Source organism: Rhinolophus ferrumequinum, chromosome 8 (assembly GCF_004115265.2).
Source record: "Rhinolophus ferrumequinum isolate MPI-CBG mRhiFer1 chromosome 8, mRhiFer1_v1.p, whole genome shotgun sequence".
NCBI lineage: Eukaryota > Metazoa > Chordata > Mammalia > Chiroptera > Rhinolophidae > Rhinolophus > Rhinolophus ferrumequinum.
In genome coordinates this window covers 28,511,152-28,534,551 of record NC_046291.1, presented here as the reverse complement: position 1 = coordinate 28,534,551, position 23,400 = coordinate 28,511,152, and the positions used below count along the sequence as shown (strand labels likewise).

The window sequence follows — 23,400 nt, the reverse complement described above, 5'->3', positions numbered from 1 at the left end:
GGAATTGTTTAAAGTCAATCTCTTTACCTTATAAATGTTAGTAGGAAACATTGTTGATTTTTTTTACCTCAACCATATGTAATTTGTCATAAAGTATGTTAGAATCACATATTTTTGTTTTGTATATTAAACCATCAGGAGTAAAGGAATTAATTTTAATGAGTAAAGTTTTGAAGTTCATAAAGTAGATAAGTTGATAAGTACACAGTGGCACAGCAGATGGGAATAGAGCAGAGATGTCGGTCTGGATAATCCTCACCAAGCATCTGCAGTCTTCTAAAATCTATTAAATTCAGTCAGTCGGCTGAGATGAAAAATAGAAAATACACAGGATTGCTCAGAGAATTTCACAGAAACAATTCTAGGACCTCAGAATAGAATTTGTGCTGTTCATTAAAATTGGGCAACTGATAAATACAGCTTCTTTATTCAGTTTATTTGGTTGAGCTGTGCTCAAATATGAGCCAAGCAATTTGAAAGCTTTGAGTTGCTGAGTTTGGAGGTATTTTAGACATTACTATATGTTGATACTTGAGCTGTGGAAACAAATTTCAATAAGGGGACATTTAAAATATTTTAAATCACTCTTGGATATTTAGCCTGAAGACATTCTGCATCATAAATTAGTCTGAATTAGTTGAAATTCTGTATGTAAAAAACCCAAACCAAAACAAATACAATAATTTTCATGGATGAAGTTGCCCAAAGTTGTTTGTGATTTCTGCCCTGTTAAATTGACAAGATGTTATTTTAAAAAATTCATTTAGGAAAAGAAATGTTATTGAGAGAAACAGATTAAAATTTGACTATTCATTGGACTCAGTTTCATTTGTTATAAATTAAATATGGTTATAAATATCCAAATTATTTATATTTCTGATAACCATTCCTTGTTGGATATCATGTAAAGCCAAACTATATTATACTTATCTCTTTCTTTGAAAAGGCAGATTATGTATTAGCATAAATAGCTTCCGGAGGCTCAGTTAATAGTAATTATTTTGGCTAAACTTTATTCACCATCCATAAGCACTAACCCATTGGGAAGAGAGAAAGTCATGCTTGGAGCCTTGGAACATTATATGTTGTTGGTGGGGGAACTTCTCTTGCCCACTCATTTTTTTTGAAAGATTATTCTTTTCAAGTCTAGGTTTATATTTCCATGAACACAGAAGCTTATATGGGAAATACTAACTTTGCATAATGGTTAATTTTGTTATCAGCTCAATACATTCTTAGTTTCAGATACACCACCACCACCACCACCTGTAGAGGAACCAGTCTTTGATGAATCTCCCCCTCCACCTCCTCCCCCAGAAGATTACGAAGAGGAAGAAGCAGCCGTGGTTGAGTATAGTGATCCTTACGCTGAGGAGGACCCTCCATGGGCTCCGAGGTCTTATTTGGAAAAAGGTGAGTTTCAGAAAGCTATCTGGAGGGATGGGAAGAAATCTCTACCTAGAAATGAAATTTACTGGTGCTGAAGAGAATCTTGTTTATTTTTTACAGACAAGTAACGTTTTGCTTGTGTTATCTATATGTTCTTATTGATTTAATTTATAAGTTCCATGGCTTTGAAAGTCATGCTAGTAAAATTCAGTGACTATTTGCTTTTTTTATAGATGGTTATGTATTCCTGGTAAACATGCTTTTTATGGATGGTCAAAAAAGAAGAGGGGTTTTTTTGAATGCCTCAGGAAGAGGATGATTATTCCAAATTATTAGTTATTGCTACCCCTATGGTTTATAAAGCATTCTTTTGTTGTATCTTGTATCAGATGTTTCAAGTGGCTCCACATGAAACTTTCTTCCAAAGAATAAGGGTTTCTTAGTTTCTTCACAAACTAGGATTCAGCATTTCTTGTAGTGAAAAGTTTCTCTGACTATATTAGCTAACCATGACATGGCACTTTTGGGACACAAGCTTCCAAATCCCATCAAAACTAATCAGCTCAGAAAAATAGTTTGCTGTCTTAAAGGAAATATTCTGTTAAGGAAATTGAAATTACTAACTCACTGGGTCTCAGAACTGATCCCACATTAGAATTACTTGGGGAACTTATATTAAGAAATGGTAGACTTTTACTTGTGGCCAAGATAGAGCGACAGTAATCAGATTTACTCTCTCTCCTAAAACCGTTAGGAACCCAGGAAAAAAATGTAAAAAAACAATGGTTTTCAGACATTGGACAACAGGCAGTGGTGGAGTCTGACCCCAGAGAGAAGGAAATCAAACAAGATGAGCCTTTGATTGTCTTGGCTTGTTACCTAGAGACAGTTTCCAGGCCCAGGAGTGCAAGGAGGTGGAACCAAACAGAGCCAGGGGTCGCACTGCATAAAGGAGATAGAGATCAGAATTTTGGGAGGCCACAGAGAAGAGGTAGCTACAATAAGACAAAGGACAGAGCTCTGGAGATCTATAGAAGGTCCCATTGACTCTTTGAATACTGATCTGTATGTGTGTGAAGAAACTACCTGAGATTAGAGAAAGAACAACCAGAAAGGAGTAGGCAGAAAAATTATTGGAAATAGCACAGGCCTGGGAATAGCTCATGTTCCCAAACCAGCCAAAGTAGAAAGACCTTATAATACACAAGGCACTGAGAAGAGGCCTCAAAAATGTGTCCCTTTGGGCCAAATTAGTCCTAGATTAAAGTTTGCTCTGGACTGACCTAACAAACACTTAAATGCAAACTTTGAAAGCATCCAACTGATTTCAAGTAACTTAACTGAGCTCTAGGACAAAATTCAACACTTCAAAGGAGTTAACAAAATCCACTGTACCAAATGAAGAAGTTAAATTGTTACTTTTTGCAGATGACATGATTCTTTATATAGAAAACCCTAAAGACTCCACCAAGAAACTATTAGAAACAATAGATGAATACAGTAAAGTTGCAGGATACAAAATCAATGTACAAAAATCCATTGCATTCCTGTATAAAATGAAATTTTAGAAAAAGAAATGAAACAATTTCTTTTGTAATTGCAACAAAAAGAATAAAATAACCTAGGAATAAACTTAACAAAGCATGTGAATGACCTATGTACTGAAACCTATAAGACAGTATTAAAAGAAATTGAAGATACAAAAAAGTGGAAAGATATTCCATGTTCATGGATTGGAAGAATCATCATAATTAAAATGGCCATATTACCCAAAGCAATATACAAACCTAATGCAATCCCCATCAAAATCCCAATGGCATTTTTTTCAAGAAATAGAGCAAAAAACCATCAGATTTGTATGGAACCACAAAAGACCCAAAATATCCAAAGCAACACTAAGAAAAAAGAACAAGGCTGGAGGTATCACACTCCATGACATAAGTTAATACTACAAAACGATAATAATCAAAACACCATAGTACTGGCAGAAAAACAGACACACAGACCAATGGAATAGGATTGAAAACACATAAATAAACCCACATATATATGGGCAAATAATTTTTGACAAAGGAATCAATAACATTCGATGGAGAAAAGAAAGCTTCTTCAATAAATGGTGCTGGGAAAATCGGAAAGCCGTGTGCAAAAGAATGAAACTAGATTGCTATCTATCACCACCAAAATTAACTCAAAATTGATCAAAGACCTAAACATAAGACCTGAAACAATAAAATGCATAGAAGAAAGTATAGGTATTAAACTTATGGACCTTAGGTTCAGAAAGGATTTTGTGAATTTGACCTCAAAGGTAAGGGAAGTTAAAAGCAAAAATAAATGAATAGGACTATATCAAACTAAAAAGCTTCTGCACAGCAAAAGAAACCATCAGCAAAACAGAGAGGCAACCAACTGAATGGGAGAAGATATTTGTGAACAATACCTCCTGTAAGGGGCTAATATCCCAAATATATAAAGAACTCATACAACTCAACAACAAAAAAGCAAACAGTAAAAAAATGGACGGAGGACCTGAATGGCCACTTCTCCCAAGAAGACATACAAAATGGCCAACAGATATATGAAAAAATGCTCAGTTTCACTAGCTCTTAGGGAAATGCAAATCAAAACCACAAAGAGATACCATTTCACACCTGTTAGAATGGTTATTATCAACAAGTAGTAAGTGTTGGAGAGGCTGTGGAGAAAAAAACCCTCATACACTCACTGCTGGTGGGAATGGAAATTGGTACAGCCTCTATGGAAAACATTATGGAGGTTCCTCAAAAAATTAAGAAGAGAATTACCATATGACCCATCAATCCCTCTCCTGGGTATCTACCCCCAAAATTTGAAAACATTTATCTGTAAAGATATGTGTACCCCTATCTTCATTGCAGCATTATTCACAGTGGCTAACACATGGAAACAACCGAAGTATCCTTCGATAAATGATTGGATAAAGAAGATGTGGTATATATACACAATGGAATATTACTCAGCCATAAGAAAAGATGAAATACTGCTATTTGCAACAACATGGATGGATTTTGAGATTATCATTGATAAGTAAAATAAGTCTGGCAGAAAAAGTTGAGAGTCATATGACTTCACTCATGTTGCATATAAAACTGAAAGCAACAAGTGAACAAGACACACAAACAGAAAATCATGGACACACACAACAGTTTAGTGGTTGCCAGAGGGGAAGGGGGAAGGGTGAGTGGTAGAAGAGGGTATAGGGGGTCAAATATATGGTGATGGAAGGAGAACTGACTCTGGGTGGTGAATACACAGTGTGATATACAGATGATGTATCACAGAAGTGTTCCCTTGAAACCTATGTAATTTTACTAACCAATGTCACCCCAATAAATAAAGATTTTAAAAAATCTAGTGTACCAAAAAGTAAGAATCATAGTGTCCAACATCCAATCACAAGGCATGTAAAATTACAAGTCATGTAAAACAACAAAAAAAATATAACTCAAACTAAAGAAAATTCATTCAATAGAAACAGACCCAGAAATGACCAAGATGGTGGAATTACCAATACAGGGGCATTATATAGCTATTATAAATGCCACATAATGTTCAAGAAGGTAAAGGAAAACATGAACACAAGGGAGAAGTGGAATATATATTTTTTAAAAAGAGAGAAACCCACATAGAATTTCTGGAGGTGAAAAACACAATATCTGAACTGACACTTCAGAAGAAAAGGTTAGCAACCTTGATAAGACAATGTGCAAAATGAGGCCCAGAGGGAAAAAAACAAAAACTGAAAACAGAGCATGAGGTGGGATAACATCAAATAGTCTTCATTTGCAGAAGATAGGATTTCTATGTAGAAAATCAAAAAGAATCTACAAAAGAGCTGGTAGAACTAAAAAGTGAATTTGGCAAGATTGCAGGCCGAGGGGTCAATGTACAAAATTAATTTTTATATACTAGCCACAAACAATTGAAGACTAAATTTTATAAAGCAATCACTTTTATAATAACATAAAAATACAAAATACTTAGGCATAAATTTAGTGAAATATATGCAAGACCTGTTGATGAAACCTATATAACATTAAGAGAAATTAAAAGCCTTAAATTGAGAAATATATTATGTTCTTTGATCATTATTGTTAAGAGAATGGTTTTCCCCTAAATTGATCTATAAATTGAAAGCAATCCTCCCAAAATACCAGAAATCAGTCTTATAGAAATTGACAAGAGGATTTTAAAAGTTACATAGAAATGCAAAAAACCTAATGTAGTCAAAACAATTTTGAAAAGAAGGTTAATGTTGGAGGATTTAAACAACCTGACTTCAGAGTTTTAGTGTAAAGCTACAGTGTTCAAGACAGTGTGGTGCTGGTGTAAGTATAGGGATACAAATCAGGGAATAGAATATAGAATCCAGAAATAAGATCCACACGTATTGTTTGACAAAGGTGCCATGGTAATTCGGAGGAAAAGAGAGTGTTTTCAACAAATAGTGCTGGAACAGTTGGATATCCCTATGCAAAACATGAACTTCCACCCTTAACTCATCATACACGTAAATTAATTTGAAATGTATTTTAGATGTGAATGTAAAACCTAAATTGCAAAACATCTGGGGGAAAATACAGGAGACAAATCTTTGTGCCCTGAGGTTAGGAAAAATATCCTGTAGCGAGCACATAGAAAACATGAAGCTTAAAAGAAAAAATTGATACATTGAGTTTCATTAAATAAGCTAATTGAAAGACACTGTTAAGAAAATGACAAGACAAGCCATATAGACTGGGAAAAAATAAAAATATTTGCAAAGTAGCTCAGGAGACAAACAACTTGTAGGAAAAAAAAAGATCTGAATACACTTTACCAAACAGATACATGAATTGCAAATAAGCACATGAAAAGATGCTCCATATTATTAGTCATTAAGGAAATGCACCCTAAAGCCACAGAAAACCAAACAAAGTACCACTACGCACCTTTTGCAATGGCTACAATTAACAACACTGATAATCCCACGTGTTGGAGAAAGTGTGGTAAAACTGGGGCTCTTAGCGCTGGTAAGAATGCATCGTGTTTCAGTCACTTAGATACACACCTACCAGCTGATCTGGCATTTCCTTCCTGTGGTGTTTACTTAAGAACAATGAGGATGTGTCTTCGCACAAAGACTTGAACGTTCATAAATGTTTTATTCAAATAGCCAAAACCTGGAAACAAGCCAAATGTATTTCAACTTGTGAATAGATAAAACTAATTGTGGGATATGCATACATTCAGTGAAATACTGTTCCGCAGTGAAAATGAACAAACTACTGATACAAGCAACAATATGGATGGATTGTAAGTGTTACACTAATGAAAGAACCAGACACAAAAAACTCACACTTTATGACTATTTAAATGAATTCAGGAAGATCAGTGGTTTTCAAGGAAAACCAGTACTGGTGGCTGAGGGAACTGACATAGGGACATAAGGAAATTTTGGGGTGATGGGCATGTTGTATGGGATGATTGTGGTGGTCGTTGTACATTTGTTGTGTGTACAGGTGCATACATTTGTCAAAACTCATTGAACTCTACACTTAAATGTTTGTGTTTTGTATCTACATTACACCTTAATGAAGCCGTTTGTGAGGAGGACAAAATCAGCCAAGGTACCACTGGGATGCGGCCTTGGGCATTGATGTGTTTTTATTCACTCCCTAGCTGATTTTAACACTGTCCTAGACAAAGTGATGACAGTTTTCAGTCTGAAAAAACAGCGCAGTTATTCCTTAAGACAAAAGCAGAATGAAAATTTTTGCTTTCTAAAGGCTGACTTTTCAGTGGACATGTTGTAAGAATCTGGAGAGATTTGTTAAGAGAGGAAAGTAAATTTGTTTTCAGTTCACGTTAACTCTTTAAATTGTAAAAGAGTATGCCTGAATTGTTCCCTAAGAGGTTTTTCAAGGTTTGATTTATCTCTGAAGTTTAAGTCTTTCGGAACATGAAAACTAAATAAGCTCTTCTTTACTCTTTCTGGCAAAACAAAAACAAAAATAACAAGCCGTGTTCAGCTTGTTTGTTTGAGTGTGTGTGAATGTTAGGGTTGTTGCCTAATGGCTCATTTTGCTGTCTTAGACCTTAGGACCTGGTTCTTAGCCCTGCCTACAGGTTAGTCTCCTAGGGAGTGTTTAATATGGCTGCACCTCCAAGCCTGTTAAATCAGAGTCTGTGAACGTCGTGGGCCTACGTCAGCGTTTTTAAAGCTCCTCAGATAATTCCAAGGTTGAGAACCACTGCCATAGGACAAGGTTTATCTCAACCCTTGATTACTGCCCATACTAGGCAAGGGGAGGTAATGTATATATGGGAGTATCTTGATGTAACCAGGTAGAGAACAGATGTTTTCATGTATTTATTATGTGCCTGGCATAATGCAAGACTTATTACATACATAAGACAGTTAGTCTCCCCGTTTGCAAACTAGGAAATGAGGTTCAAAAATAACTTACAATGTTAACAGACTAACAGAAAATGTTAGTGTTATAGAAAGGATAGTACATCATAATGGTTATTAATGATAATAAAAGACGCTAACATTTGTATAGAATGTTTACCATATACAGTGCCCTGGGCTATGTTTTATATGTGCATTGCCTCTTTTAATATAATAGTGCTTAGAGGTGTTAGCCCTATTATATAGTTCCCATTATACAGTTGAGTAAAAAGCAGCTTAGGAAAGTTAAGTATGTTCTAGAATCCAGTAAGTGGTAGAGCTAGGATTTGAACCAGGTGGTACAACTCCAGAGCCCATTCTTAACTGTTGTCCTAAGCTTGAGCTCTGGCAAACCTGGGATTGACTAAGTCTTGGCTGTACAGTTTGCTAGCATTAAATTCTTCCTGCTTCTTCCAACTTCAACTTATTAGTCAGAGCCCATTTTATATTCCTTCCATCAAGCCATCTGTTCTTGTGTTCTTCCAGCTCGATGACATAACTTCTTGGAAGACGTATGCACAGTTTATGGTAATTTATCAGATAACTTTTCTGTCCTCATAAGACTATGACAGTTTCTTGTCTTGTTCATCTTTGTATCTCTAAAAATCAGCATGGATACTCCATGCTGATTGTCAAAAAAATGAATAGTGCCGTTAATTCTATCTGGGGACTCCAGAAAGCTTCTCAGAGGACAAGACATTTGTGATGTGCCTTGAATGATAAGCAGGAGTTTCTTAGGCGGAGAAGAGAGGTGGGAAGGGCCATCCAGGCAGAGACTTCTCTGAGGGAAATGGCATGGCTGTCTCGGGCATGGTAAGTAGTGCCATGTGCAAGAGGACGGGTGGGTTGTAGGGGGAGAGTGACTGGGGTGTGAGTGCAGGAAGGGGAGTGAGTTGTAATTAGTGATGGAAGGTCTGTTTTGTTTTTATTTTTTGAAAACATGATGAAAAAATTCTGGCAATTTTTAAGCAGATTGATGCTAAGTTCCCATGTACTTACATCTTAACTTTTTTTTTAAGTTACCTGATAATAGTGTAGAGTACATTAGAAAGGGAAATAGGAGTTGGGAAGACCAGGTTGGATGCCTTTCTAAGGAAGAGATGAGGGCCTCTACTAAAGCAGTGATACTAAAACCTTCTTCACATTAATAAGTAGATACAAATGGAAGTATTTTTCATGGCCTGTCACTCAATTGTTTTAACTCCTTCAGAATTACTTTCCAAAAGTCAAATGATGTTCTATCTTTAAAAATGTTTTATGTTGTCAGCTGATAACTCCATTGAAGTCTTTTTGTTAAAAAGCAAAGAAATGGAGCCACCTAACTTGCAAAAAGATTGGGTTAGTGGAGTAATTCTCTTTCCTAATACCACCCCAGCATTGTGAATTGTTGCTTTGGCACCCAGAACTGTTTTGTATTTTAAGACAGTGAGTGCACCATTATACTTTTGTTAAGTAGGAGAAGAATAAAGAGGAAATGAGGACTTTTATGACTGATGCCTCACTGAAGGTATCTCAAGCAGATCAGTCTGGGGAATAGTATTTGTAAAAGCTGAGACTATGAGTCTCCCCCAAATCATCTGTCACTCACGCTGCTCAGAAAATCCTCCAATACCCCCCATTGTGTATGTTCCAGTGGAAAGACTGCCCCACGGTGTAGGGCAGTGATGGTGAGGATGGAGAAGTGTTGACTTGGGGAGATTTAGGAGGCAAGTGTAACAGGACTTGGGGGTATTCTTTTCTGAACTACTTTTCACCAGGTTTGCATCTCTGTAAGCACCAAGAATGTTATCAACTAAAAAAGAAACCTAAAAATATTAGATTAACTAGAAATAGTAAATACATATCTTGTTTTCTCTTACATTTATAGTTAAACTTGTATGTCATTTAATTATATATTTAATTATTTAGGGCTTTGGTTATATTTTGAGAAATAAACACTAAACTCTTAGAGGCCCCTCTACAGTATTTTCTGCCATCTTGAATAGATCACTATAATGGCAAATATTCAGAGTTTAAGACAGCTATTTAATTTTACTGAAGCAAGCCAGATATACAAATTAACTGGGGCAAGTTGCAGTATTTCAGAAATTCCTGTTGCAGTTTGTTGCTTATTTATGTGATGATTAAGGTTGCATGAGAAATGGTAGCAAAGTCAGTATATGCTTGCTTCTCAGACTGATGGATAGATGGAGACTTATTGAGTGAATTCTGAGTGATATAAAAAAGATACAGAGGATCTTTTTATAAAAAATAAATCTTCACGTGGATTGGAGCAAGTTTTAGGGTATCCAGTTTAACTGAACTGTTGAGGTAGGTGTAATACTTAGGAACCAGAGCTTGTCCCAGATGTCATTGAAAGGCTCCAGGTCCCAAGTTATGTAAGCAATGAAAATCACAGGAGAGTTTACAGGCATCTTGGTTCTCATCAGTCTGTGACTGTGGGTATGTTAAATCTGGGGCATAGTGCAGCATGCGTTTTGAAAGTATATATATAGGGACTCCCATCATTCACACGTACAACCAGTGGGGATGCAACTACTGTCCTACTCAATGGATTGGCGTGGGCTCCAGAAAGTGCGGAAGGAGACGTAACCCTTTAGTGTCTCATTTCCTCACTTACCTGTCAGAGTGTATCTAAAGCACTAGTATAATTCTAATGTTTAAAAACAGGTGTTTTTACACAATATGGTGCTTCAACGAAACAAGCTCAACTGAAGAAATAGTCATCTTTCCCAGTATGGGACTATGTATCTCTTTTCAGTGAGGTATTTTCCCATAGGCTGTTGAACGGTAATTTGACTGTGATTTTTTGCCATTTGTATTGTTTTGAACCTAATCTCCTGAAAAAGGTAGGATTCCATTGTCTGGGACTGAGTATTAGGAAAAAATTGGGGGGGGGGGTTCTGTGTTTAGAAAGTCACTGTATTTGAAGTGCTGCAGAAATTGGGAAAGGATGGATATTTATTTGGTTCTGTCTTTCTAAGAATGTTACTCTCTTTCACATCCTATTTTTTCCCTGCAGTTGTGGCAATTTATGATTATACAAAAGACAAGGAAGATGAGCTGTCCTTTCAGGAAGGAGCCATTATTTATGTCATCAAGAAGAACGACGATGGTTGGTATGAGGGAGTTATGAATGGAGTGACTGGGCTCTTTCCCGGGAATTACGTGGAATCTATCATGCATTACTCTGAGTAAAGCTCAGCATGGCTGTTTCCCTCACAGGAATAGTCAGGTCTTCCCAGATTATCAAAAGGCCCTGGGATTCCCCTCCAGTGGAAGTGAATGAAGGATACAAATGATAAAAACTACTTATGTTTTTTTTTTTCTTTCGGTTTATCCCCCAGTATTAAAACAAACAAAAAAGCAAGCTGAGTGTGAACAATTGGATCTTTCTGCCATCATTTGTACTATGCTGAGCTATCTGGATTGAAATAAAGTGACCATTTCTGAACATGTCACAGGTATAACAGCATAACTGTGTGAAACAAATCAGGTTAAGACTGATTCAGAACAAAATCTGGGATCTTTCTCAGGAATACTGTACACCCGTGGGATTTCTCCTCCTGCAGTCTGTGGCATTGGATGTTCTTCGGGGCCTGTGCTAGGGGTTAGCCTTGTGGCCGACCTCGTGTGAGGAGGAGGGAACCCATATTTAAATACCATACTTAACCATTTTTATAGTTTCAGATGGCTCATTTCCTCTTTGACACTGTAAATTCTGCATTCTCTCAGCACTTGAGTGCACCAGAGTTAATGCTGAACTGACCTGCACCCTTCATGTTTCTGTTTGTAGATGATGAGAGTGATGAAACGAGTCTCCAAACATCCTGAGGGTGTTTGACAATTGCCAGTTTGATTGTAATGTGCTGCTGCTGTGTGACACTGCATTGCCGCTGATGGCCAGTGCGTCGCAGGTGTGGGGTGCTGTAGCCTGGCGCGCACGCTGACTGGGCGGCGCGTAAAGCTAGACGGGAAGGTTCCTAAGGTTCTGGAGATTGAACTGTAGAAACGCTCTGCTCACTAGGCATCCTAAACCCGTGCCTTAGGCACTTTTGAGGAAGAGGATCTTGGAAGTCAGACCAACTATTTCTTAACTTCTTTCACTATTTAGAAAAATATTCTTTTCTGAAAATAGCGGTTTTCAAGTTTCTTGATAGTTGCTGGGAATAAAAGGCTTCTTGCTACTGTGCTCTCAGAATGTTACTAATGGCCAGTGTTAGCTGCTGTTGGGTTGTTTACTCAACTCCACAAAACATAAATACTCTCCTGATTTTGTGGTTGGCTTCTGAAGTAGCTGCCCTTGGTAAGAATTTGAACCTTATATCTCAGACTGAGAATAGTGGGAAGGCCAGTTATGTAGATAAAAACTGACATAACTTTGAGAGAATAAAGTATTGATTTATCTGCCTAATTATAGCTTCAAATTCAGTGGAGTTTGTAAGGCAGATGGCTTTTAATCATCGCTTGTCTCCTGCAATCAGTATAATAATTTTTAAAAGCCAGGAGGGCTTGCTGCTCAGCGGGTAGATACTGTGGTGATGGACTAGCTCGCCGTCAGGCCCAAAGCTTCGCGGGTTCTTCCCAGGCCCAGTGACTTGGCCAGAAGAGAGCTTTGCCAGGTAGCGTCTCTGTGCTGGGTCAAAGGGGAGAAGCAGTAGCAAACCTTGGACAGGTTTGAACTGCCCAGGTCTACTTATACGTGGATTGTTTTTCAGTAAATATCCAGTCGGCCCTCCATATCCCCAGGTTTTGCATTTGTAGATTCATCCAAACACAGATCAAAAATAGCATTTTCGAGCTACAGTTGCGAATCCACAGACGTGGAGGAGCAACTGTGTGCGTTGTTTTACACCATTTCCTAAAAGGGACTTGAGTGTCTCTGAGGATTTTGGTATCCAAAGGGGGGGGTCCCTCACAGATACTGAGGGCTGCCTGTAGTTAAGTTTTGGGGAATCAACAATTATAGGTGGGTTTTCAGTTGCATGGGAGTCAGTGCCCTTAACCTCTGTTGTTCAAGGGTCAACTGTGTTTCACATGTAGGCCTTGAACGTGAGATAGTGCGGATAGAGGAACTTGAAAAATGAACATGCATATTAGTGTGTGAGGGAGTTCAGGTGGTGGAGGCAGAAGTTAACATTCCACTTGTGAACCTGTTGTCTGAGCACAAAACTTCATCATTTGACTGAAACTCAGATACAGTTTCCTTACCTTTTTTCTGCTTGTTTTAACGTTGCAGGGTTTCTGCCCACATACTGCAAGTCAGCTATTTTGCTTTTAGCTCTCTCCAACACTTTGAATTTAGCTGCCATTCACTTGCCTTCAGTCTACATTCCACTTCATGCTTTTTTTAGGTCAGCTCGACATCATTTATTCCATCTTCCTTCAAAGTAAAGGACCTGGCTGACCTCTGAGCCTTCAGCTTCATTACAGACCCAATCCAGACCATACTTGGTTAAACTCTTCTTCGTGTTGGTTTGTAACTAGGAAAACTGATTTGAAATTAGATGTTCCAGTTATTTCAGTAGCTTTTTATTGAGAAAGCTTAGTGGATTTAATAAGGCAGAGGGTATTTTGAAGTCCAACAAACAGTTCCCACAGCTCACACCTACAGAAGTGGAGAAGATAATTGTAACAAGAGTTGGTGGCGGTCGGCTTGCCTGGTGGACCCCTGCTAGGAGGGGGTGTAGAAGACATTGGTGAAGGCCTGCAGCAGGGGGTCCATGGGTCCACTGATGTTTTCTATATCATTTAGTACTAATGTGAATGTGACTTCTTTTTAAAAACAATACCTGTTGGATTTTCTGCATATTTTAAATTTTTGTAGTTTTGAATTCTATATATTGTGTTGGAAGGATACTATGTAATAATGATGGGCCAGGCCTACAGTAATTGGAGACTTTTAATGTATGTAATATTTCATAGATTGCATGCTATTAATAGTCTGAGGCTAGTATTTCACGTTTTATCATATGTTTTCCCCATTTTTCTTTTTATAAACTACAAGACAAGACAGTTGGCAGTAGGAATTCCAGACTGTAGAAATACTACATGCTACATAAAATGGGGCAAAGATGTTCCAAGTCCAAAATCTGCTGACCAGTGAGTGACCGTGTTATCAGGACAGAGAGAACCTTACGAGGGGATTTTCCCCTCCTGAAATGTTTCTTATTGACGTGGTGTTCACTCCCTTTCCTTTTTTTTTTTTTTTAAAAAAAAAAGTGAAGAGTTGTTCCTTTTTTTTAAAACAGTTTTTGATAGAACTGTTTGAAAGGCCATGGAAATGTGGGTGAAATACACTTGTTGACCTCATGGCTAAGGCAATAAATCTGAAACAAAAATAGTGTTAATGTGTCAAAATCTAGACCTGAGAGATTCAGTCTGCTGTGTTTGAAATAAATATGAATCTTGTAAGATGTCTTCTCAGTATTTTCCATCTTTTGCCACTTGCTGTCTCCCTCAGGGGCACCTCAGGGTTGGCAAGGGCCTGTGCGTTGCTGGTTCCTGAGTTACCAGTGAGACATTTGACTCTCCCCTTCCTTCCCCTCCCACTTCAGCTTATTACCCAGCTAGAGAGACTGTTTTGTGCATCTTTCCGGTGATGTCCGTAACGGAATTGTGTTCCTTAGCAGTCTATGCTAAGATGATTACTTAAGATTTTTCTGTTTGGAGGCATCAAAATGATGGTAGTTTGCTGGTTTTTTTGTTTGTTTTTTCATCCTTTTGTGTTCATTTTCTTTTAGCAGGTGACCTTTCTGCATTAGGAACTGTTCTCTTTTTAAGGCCACCTTTCCCTTTGAAAAGGATTTGGTGGAGGAGTTGGCAGGTGACTTGCAAGTTTTTGAAAAGAATGGATCTGAATCACTTCAGAACTTCTTTGGCCAGGAACTCCTAATTGGTGTTAAGGTGATAATTTCTGTCACATGATTTACTTGGAATCATAGAATTGTAGAGCTAGATTTTATTTAGTCTCATGTTACCGATGAGATTAGATGTTTCAGTTCAGATAAAAGCTAGTTAATAACAGTCAAGTTCCTGACTCAGTGCTGCTCGGGTACTCTTTCTACAACTGTCTTAATTGAATGTGGTGTATGTTTCTTTGAAAATTAAGAGTCTACTTGATGTCTTCAGGAAGATACTTGAAAAGATATGCTATGGTTCGATAAACACCAAGTATTCAGACTTGTTTAAATAAATGCGTGTACTAAGTACAACCCTAATCAGTGAAAAAGCTTCATTTTAATTCTTCTAAAACTACACTCAGTACAAATGGTCTTTTCCATTAGGTGTATGCAGCAAAAATATTTCAGCACTGGCAGGAGCACAGCAAACAGCCTTATCTGAGAGAGCCTTATAAAACAGTTCTTTATGTTAAACAGAGGCACTGAGCTCACTACCTTACGTTTACTGTATGCTCATCTTCATTCCCATTTCTTATTGAGAATCTCATAATTCTTTTAAAAAAACTGACAAATGAAATGACAGGGCCTAGCTGTGTGTATAAGTGATCCTTGCTCAATACCTTGAGATTTTTTTGTAAAAAAAACCCCAAAAAACAAAAAGCTTATTTTCACATTAAAATGGAACCCGCCTTTTGCAACCAGAATTCTATGAAAAGCAGTTTTTGTGTCCATGCATCTTTTTTCTTAACAACAAAGTGGTTTACAAAAAAGAATGTAAACAATTTGTGATCTGGCCAGTTGTACTTTTAGCTCCCAGAGGGCGAGGACTGGTGTTGAGTTTAGGAAAAAACCATGCAGGAAAACCTGAGGGAGCTGTCTGTTGCCAGTGATGTTTCTTGTGTGTGCCATTAATCACCTCCATGAGCGGGGGGGAGCATTCACTTTTTAATTTTAAAATTGTACTTGGAATTGTTGCTGTGTACTAACTTGACCTAAATAAAATCCCACAAAGTATATCTAAGTGTCTTGTATATATATTTATGCAAGTAACCTCTTTTCTTTCTAAGGTTACCAGTATGTAAGTTTGTGTTGGAGGATCCTTCCCTGTTGTTTTAAACCAGGGCACTCCTTTGTAGCAAGTCTTTTTTCTTTTTTTTAAAGATGTTATTGGGGAAGGGGAACTTCCAGGACTTTTCCAAGTCAAGTTGTCCTTTCAATCTTAGTTGTGGAGGGCGCAGCTCAGCTCCAGGTCCAGTTGCCGCAGTTAGTTGCAGGAGGCGCAGCCCACCATCCCTTGCGGGAGTCGAACCGGCAACCTTGTGGTTGAGAGTACATGCTCCAATCAACTGGGCCATCTGGCCACCAGGGAACTGGGCAGCAGGTCATTGACTTCATTCTAGTTGCAGAGGGCGCAGCTTGCTGGCACATGTGGGAATCGAACCGGCACCCTGTTGCCCAGAGCTCGGGCTCTAACCAACTGAGCCACCGGTCTGCCCCCTGTAGCAAGTCTTAAAAACTTCAAACATTTAAAATGTTGAGGCTTAAAACAGTTTTCATCTCTGAAGTTGTTTCTTTTTCAAGACAGCTGTTACAAATTAACTTTTCTATCCCTACTTGTGTAAGTGAGCCTGAACTTTTCTGATTGCTTTCCCCCAAATAGATTTCTTTTAGTATAGAGAGTTCCTATTTTTTTTGCCCCAGTTTTGGTAAATGGTAAAAAAGTGATTTGTAAGTATATTAGAATACACATTTATACACACCTTGACATAGCAGTCCAACACAATTGTGATACCAAGGCTTTGAACAAAAAGGATCCCTTTTGTGCTAGTTTCTACCTAGCTGTCCTTTGTTTAAAGAAAAACAGCTTTACAAAGTTACCACTTAATTGCTAATGTATTTAATAACCAAAGCTCCCTAGTTTGTTGGTATAGTCTTTACTTAAAGGTTAAACCGAATGAACACATCAAATTGTAGTTTATTTACCTTCACAATTTATTCTCATTGCACAGCCTATTGTTGGGTACCCCAACATAAATAGCAAAACCAGGTTCGCAATGGTGCCGATCCACAACCAGTCAAGTAAAGTCCCCATGTTTAGTTGAAATCTATGTATTCTTTTTATTAAGGATTGGGTAATCTGACAATAATGAAAACAAGTAACTGAAAAACAAATTTACACTGACTGTATGACTACTGTCCTAAGCCATTACAACAGGTCACTGACAGGAACCGGCAAGAGTAACTTGGGAAATAACTTAATCCAGCAGTAGAACAAAAACACCGTCAGTAGTACTGAATCTCTCTCTCTCATATATCTATATATATAGGTTTGCACAATCAGGGAGCAAGGCACATAATGAAATGAGAGCATACATTTAAGAAGAAAATAACGGCAACAAAGCTGAAAGAAAAATTGTAACTTCATCTTTACCAAGCTGTGCATAATCGTTTGAATAATGTCTTCTATCAGGTACTTTATAATGCAGTTCCTTTTGCCTTCTTTTTCATGCTTTAAAAAAGTATATTACTACGTACGTTGTATCTTTTTACTTAATTTATAGCAAAGCTCCCACAGCATAGATGTCACTGTGAGCCTTGACTCAATTTTTTTTAAAGAAATGTGGAGAGGGAGCAATCCCAGTTAAATATAATGTGCAATTTTCCTTTAAAACAGTAAACAATTTTTTTTACAACATTTAGAACAAGCTAAGGATATTTTATTTTAAATGTACATTTCTATAAAAGGAGTTCACTAATGGCTGATAATAAAATTAAGCAAAATTATTTGAAACATTCCAGTTAATGCTTATTTTCTAGGAGAGATTATTTACAAATAGAGGAAAAAATATAGGGGCAGGAATCATGGAAAATGGCAGTTTTTGGTATTAGGATACAATAAATTTAACAAACAATGGACAGTTCCAAAAATGCAAGGACTTTTTTCCCTTTAAGTGCTGCGAGCATGTTCTGCCTACGAAGAGGATGAGGCTTCAACCATTACGAGCGTGGTGTTTACAGCCATCCACCCGTGATCAACCCGTGTCTGAACTTTGCCATCTGAAATACGTAGCATTCACCGTCCCCGATTCGCCTCTTCTCTCAGTGTCTTTGGTAGAAAGCAGCCAGTCCCCGTTAAGGGAGATGAAGCCATCTCTTGTAAGATAGTCACTTTTTCTATTTCTGTGTAAACTAGAAACACTCCCTTTTCTTTCATTAGCACCTCAAAGTTTGCTTGCTGGATTTTTTTTTTTTTTTTTTTTTTACGCTATTCCTCCAAAGAGTTCAAGGCACTGGGGATTATAGCAGATATTTTCTAAATGGTTTTTTTCACTTCAATGGGCAAAGAGCAAGCCAACTGGAGATTTTTTCCTTCAAGTGTTTATCAATTCTACTGTTTTACTTATTTTTATTTAGCAAGTGTATTCTACAGCTAAATTGAAGGTTTCTTTTACATATAGACCTTCCAAGGGCACAACAGAGCACTTGTTTAGTTTGAAGGATGGAGTGGTAAAGGTGTAGAAATAGTGTTCTACTGAATTTTTAAAGGAAAATAAATTTTAAGAGACAGTGGGATATTTAATCCTGTTCCACTTGCATATCTCTATGGAGCAAATATCAACCTGGTGCGTTGTCACATATTCCTACAGGATAAGGGATGTCCTGCTTTATACATATGATACAAAGTATATAAAACAAAACTCAAAAGTGCCAAAAGGTACATGCAACCTAATGTGATTTTTATAGATAGCATCCTCTTGTGTATATAAATCCAAATTATTACACCTATTTCATTTAAAGCAAGTCATTACACCTGTAATTATGCAGAGTCATACAGGTTTAGTTGGTCTAAACTTGAACAAAATCTGTGAGATTACATCAGCTATAATTTGTTAGTTCTGAAGGTATATGAAAAAGTTTTGTAATAAATGTATAAAATTTGGAAAACGCTTTTTATTTGTTTACAATCACCTTGTATTTGTAAAATAAAATGGGTTTTAGCTGAGGAAAAAAGGTGAAAAAGGTTCTGTCGGTGGCCTGAGAGTCAAGTCAAACCTATTCACATCATTGAAATTTTTTTTCAGTCTAATTTATAACTTTACATCCTTGACCCACACTTAGTACCAGCTGTTTTCTCCCAGAATGCAGCTTCTGAACTCTAATTGGATGCTCAGCTCCTATTTTCCTAGATCTCAGAGTTGTCAATCTACTGGAATTATTATTCATGATCTCCCAATTTTGTTTTAACTTTCTTGATAAACTCAGCATTATTTTCAGTGGCAAGTAATCTAACAGAGGGAGGGGACTTCCAAGCTAGTTCACAGCCCTGAACAGAATATGCCATCACTGGCCAGGAGCACCTTGATTTTAGGGGACTGTGAAACACCATGTCTATAGTACTTTATTTGAAAATTTCTGCTAAAAAGTATTTCCTATAGCTTTTAAGAGCCAGCAATCTTTCTCATTTTAAAAAGTCTCAGGTATCTTAAAAATCCAATTTACAGTTAAGTTGGTATCTGTAAAAACCTCAAGAAAAGTTACTTTTCCCAAGTGAGAATTATAGTAGCTAAGGAAAGAAAATGTATTTATTTGGGCAGTAAAAGCCAAGCTGATCAAATTTCAATAAATAGTCTAACATTTATATTAGTACCAATGAACCTGATGTAAGTTGTTGCTGACCTTCATTTGGTACCAAACTTTGAAGGAGAGGGTGATCCAATTTTGAAATTATCTGGTAAAAGTTCAGGGTGCCGCTCCTGAACCAGGTTGCTAGCTCTAACAGGCCCTTGTCGGCACTGCCCCCAATCGCAGGGGGCCTGCTGTTCATTTTTCAGTACAGCCAAGTCAACTGTCCAGATTTTCTCTGACCTGAAGAAGCTATGCTGGGTTAGAGCTGCTGAGCAGAAGGCAGTGAAAGAAGGCACAGTGTGGTGTCATCCGGCAGTAGGTGTTTACCGTAACACCAGAGGAAAGGACCAGTTACAAAATAACAGAGTAGTCTCAAACAACAACAAAACGCCACAAAAATCCAATTAAAAAAACCCCACTAGGGAATAAAACACTAGAATATAATCTATAGTATTTGCTTTTTTTGATTCACATAACAAACGAAAAAAGTTGATTAATAGCCTTTTCCATCTTTGGAGACAATGTAAAAAGAAACAACCTATTGTCAGACAAGGATTGATCCAACCTATTGTCCCCACTGGATTGGGGAAAAATTGGCAGGCAGTGCCATCTCTGACCCAGCTCTCTTCTTGATGTCCCTACTGTTCTAAAGGATAACCTGCTCTTTCAGGAAAATAATACACCAAAAGCATCAGTCCAGGATGGCTCACCAGGACGGACAAGAAGTTCCAAGAAAGCCCACACTGAAAAAAACAAAAGGTTGTATCTTAGGACTCAAAGCATGGGTGATGGATGATTAAAGGAACGTTACTAAAGTCCACCTTCATGTAAAAAGAGACCACCACCAGCACCACAAAAAACCCCAGTGACGAATATATGATTGGATTCATATTCTCAATAACTCTTTACTCCCCTGATACGGGTGATTCTTAGAATATAAAACTGCAGGCTGAGGCTAGGGGAGATCACTCGTAAGTCGCAGTGGAGCTTGGCAATATCTACCCAAATGTCACCCAATCGCTGTGCACGCTCAAGTTAATGCAGATGTTCGAGGTCACTTCATAAGCATAACACCAAGCCCACAAAACTGAACAATTGAAAATATCCAAAGGGTATCTTTTCAAAGAAGCAGGGCTTTAAAAAATGCACAAAGGTATACATTCTTATTGCTCTATAACCACATAAATATACTGAACAATGTCGCAGAGATGTGACAGTGGAGAGGTGCCACTCTGTACGATGTGGTACTTTCCTCGGGAGAGCGGGTTGTATGGGAGCCTGTGTACACAGTACAAGCTTCACTCCTTCATGAATTGCTTCCTGTCTGCCCCACTGCACTGCATCACTTTTCCCCTGGGGGACAGTGTCTAAGATTTTCATAGTTTGCCCTGGTAATCCTTAGTCACGACAGGCAGAGACTTTCGTCATGAGATGTGCTCATTTACCTTTGCTGGGGTGGCTAGTTTTTATTTTAAGAGCAACTCTGAGATTGCATTTTATTTCTAACAGTCAATTTATCACATTTCTCTCAGATACCAAGGAAAACTCACAGGAAAAAAAAAGCGTGTGAAGTGTAGTGTGAAGCATAATTATAGTGTCATTAGAGCAATGGTCTCATGTTACGCCAAATTGCACGTTACACAGTCTGTCCTGTCACTTCCTGTATTTGGGCTGCACTACTCCACCAAAACACCTGGTAACCTGGACAAACCACAACCAGGCTCCAACAGGCAAGGGCTCTAGCATGCTCCTGTACCAAAAGCTCATTTATTCTTTTCCCTCCATGATAGTCCCGTACTTATGTGATACAAATGAATTCTTTGTATCACACGTTCCAGTCCAGGGGCCACTTTTGTTCTTTCTAATCATCCCATCCTCCTAGAAAGCAATACACACAAAAAACATTTCATAATGATGCACCGTATTGGACACGGGATGGGTATATTTGATACAGCAATTGTCTAGAGATACCTAATAGCAACATCTACCTAAAGCATATAATATAAGAAGATAACTGGTGACACAGACAGACTGGGACAGCATTCCAGGGTATTGTGTCAGGTATTCTCTTACAATAAGTCAAAGCAAGGATCATGAAGCCAAGCTTACTACAGCTTCACAAAGCCCATGAATGATAGGATTCCAGCATTCACCAAGAACTACCCAGGATTCTAATACTAAATTATCCACATGTTGTAGGCGACGAGCCCACCTGTGACAGCACGTGCTAGATCGGGCGGGCCGCTGCTGCAGTACTACGACTAGAATGCTTCGGCCAGGTATTTCCCTCCTGTGCACAACCACGTAGACAGTGTCTGGGAAAGCGTCCCCGTACTGAACTGTTTACCCGTTCTATGAAGTGGAGAGGTTTTCCTGATTTAAAGTGCCCCTTTAGGTACAGTAAAGAAGTGTCAAGCAGTTCTAACTTCAGCCAACTGGGTAAAAAACACACCCAAAGCCCACAGGTAAACCAACATTCTGGTCGTCTTCCCAAACTGAGGTGCAGCACCTTGTACATCCCCGCTTAGTATAAAATACACAACGCACACAGATGGCCTCACGTGGACACTTGTAAAATACCTTCCCAATAAGTCAGCACAAGTTGTTTTGGTCCAATCCACACGATAGATAATGGAAACCATAAGGGATAGGACACACACCGCTTCCGTGCCTCTTCCACCCAAAATACACAACACCCATTTTCGGATTAGGAGAAAAGGAATAAATAGAATCACTCTCAGCTATATATATATATATACATACACACACACACGTATACATATATACACACTATCTTATGTGTCGCTAGGCATGTACACGCACACGTACGTACACACACACATATATAGCTGGACACTACCTGAAGAACATCATACCAGGAGGCTCTGAACACCTGAATTCATAGATGATCAGGTGAGCTGATTGTAGAACTGATTACAGATACCATGACAAGTCCTGTGGTAACTACCAGTCTCGCGAGAGCTTGGTGTTCTGGTCTCTTTTTGGGGGAGCGGGAGGAGGTCCTCTCCGCAGTGTTGCATAGCCTGATATGTGGCTGCCTCCATAAACAGCTTTCTGTTGGTCAGAAAGCAGTTCGGGGGGTGGCGGGGGCAATGCCATGTCATCCATGGTGGCTGTGGGTTCCGCTCTGGACACGCGGGCGGAGGAGAGCGAGCCGTGCCGGGTGATGGACTTCCGCTGCAGTGTCCTGTTGAGGTCAGCCAGGAATCCAGGCTGGACACTAAGGCTGGACTTGGGCGAGGTGGGCACTTGTGGCACAACGGTGGCCGTCGCCGGCTGCTCAGAGATCTCCGCTTGAGTGAGGCGGGTGCTGTCGTTCCGTTTGGGTCGTGTGGGCGGAGGCGCCTTCTTTACTGACGTTTTGGGCCAGGGCTGTGGCTGAGGATTGACAACGGCCACTTTGGGAGAGGTGTTTCCCGAGAAGGCTGCTGGGATCTCTACAGGCGGCGGAGGAAGCTCGATTTCAGGTGGAGGAGGTGGAAAGTCCGAGTCCGACGGCGGCGAAGGGAATTCCACCACTGAGGCGTCCTTGGCACGCCCACTCAGGAGAGTGGATTTGGCCGCCACAGCCCCCTGCTGGAGGACTCCGGGAAGGTGAACTCCGGCAAGATTTAGTTTTCCCGGTTTGGGGGGCGCTGCAGGTGGTGGGGTCTCTCTGCTGGGAGACCCCGAGGGTTCCGCGGGCGAAGCAAACTTGCTGACGAGACTGTCCACCGAGGGCCTCTTAGGCTCAGGGTGCTCGGCGCAGGCGCCGGCCTTCATGCTGGAGTTTCGCTGGGGGGTCGGGGGCGGTTTCTTCGCCCCGGGGCTGGACGTCTTACTGGGCTTTTTGCCTGGAGACCCACTTTTGTCAGGGGCGGGAGCAGCTGTGGGTGTAGCTGGCGGTGGCGGTGGCGGTGGCGGTGGGGCCGGGGCCGGGGCCGGTGGGGGCAGAGGGGGCGGTGGGGGCGGAGGAAACACCAGGCTGCTCTCAGGGGGAGGGGGGGG

At 39.2% G+C, this 23,400-nt stretch overlaps 2 protein-coding genes across 51 annotated transcripts in view; one reads left to right on the top strand and one right to left on the bottom strand.

The window, feature by feature from the left end:
- ABI2 (abl interactor 2) overlaps window positions 1-15,782 on the top strand; it is a 100,953-nt gene extending 85,171 nt beyond the window's left edge. For 27 of the 50 annotated variants that reach the window (XM_033111772.1, XM_033111758.1, XM_033111769.1 and 24 more), the window contains 2 exons: window positions 1,240-1,413; window positions 10,887-15,782. In XM_033111772.1, coding sequence (XP_032967663.1) covers window positions 1,240-1,413; window positions 10,887-11,062 — 350 coding nt within the window. In that variant the 3' untranslated portion in view covers window positions 11,063-15,782. The remainder of the gene's footprint in view (window positions 1-1,239; window positions 1,414-10,886) is intronic. The other 23 variants (XM_033111756.1, XM_033111757.1, XM_033111754.1 and 20 more) reach the window with 4 other exon arrangements.
- A 1,077-nt stretch (window positions 15,783-16,859) lies between these two features.
- RAPH1 (Ras association (RalGDS/AF-6) and pleckstrin homology domains 1) overlaps window positions 16,860-23,400 on the bottom strand; it is an 83,617-nt gene continuing 77,076 nt past the window's right edge. The window contains 1 exon segment of the mRNA XM_033111737.1: window positions 16,860-23,400. Coding sequence (XP_032967628.1) covers window positions 22,357-23,400 — 1,044 coding nt within the window. The 3' untranslated portion in view covers window positions 16,860-22,356.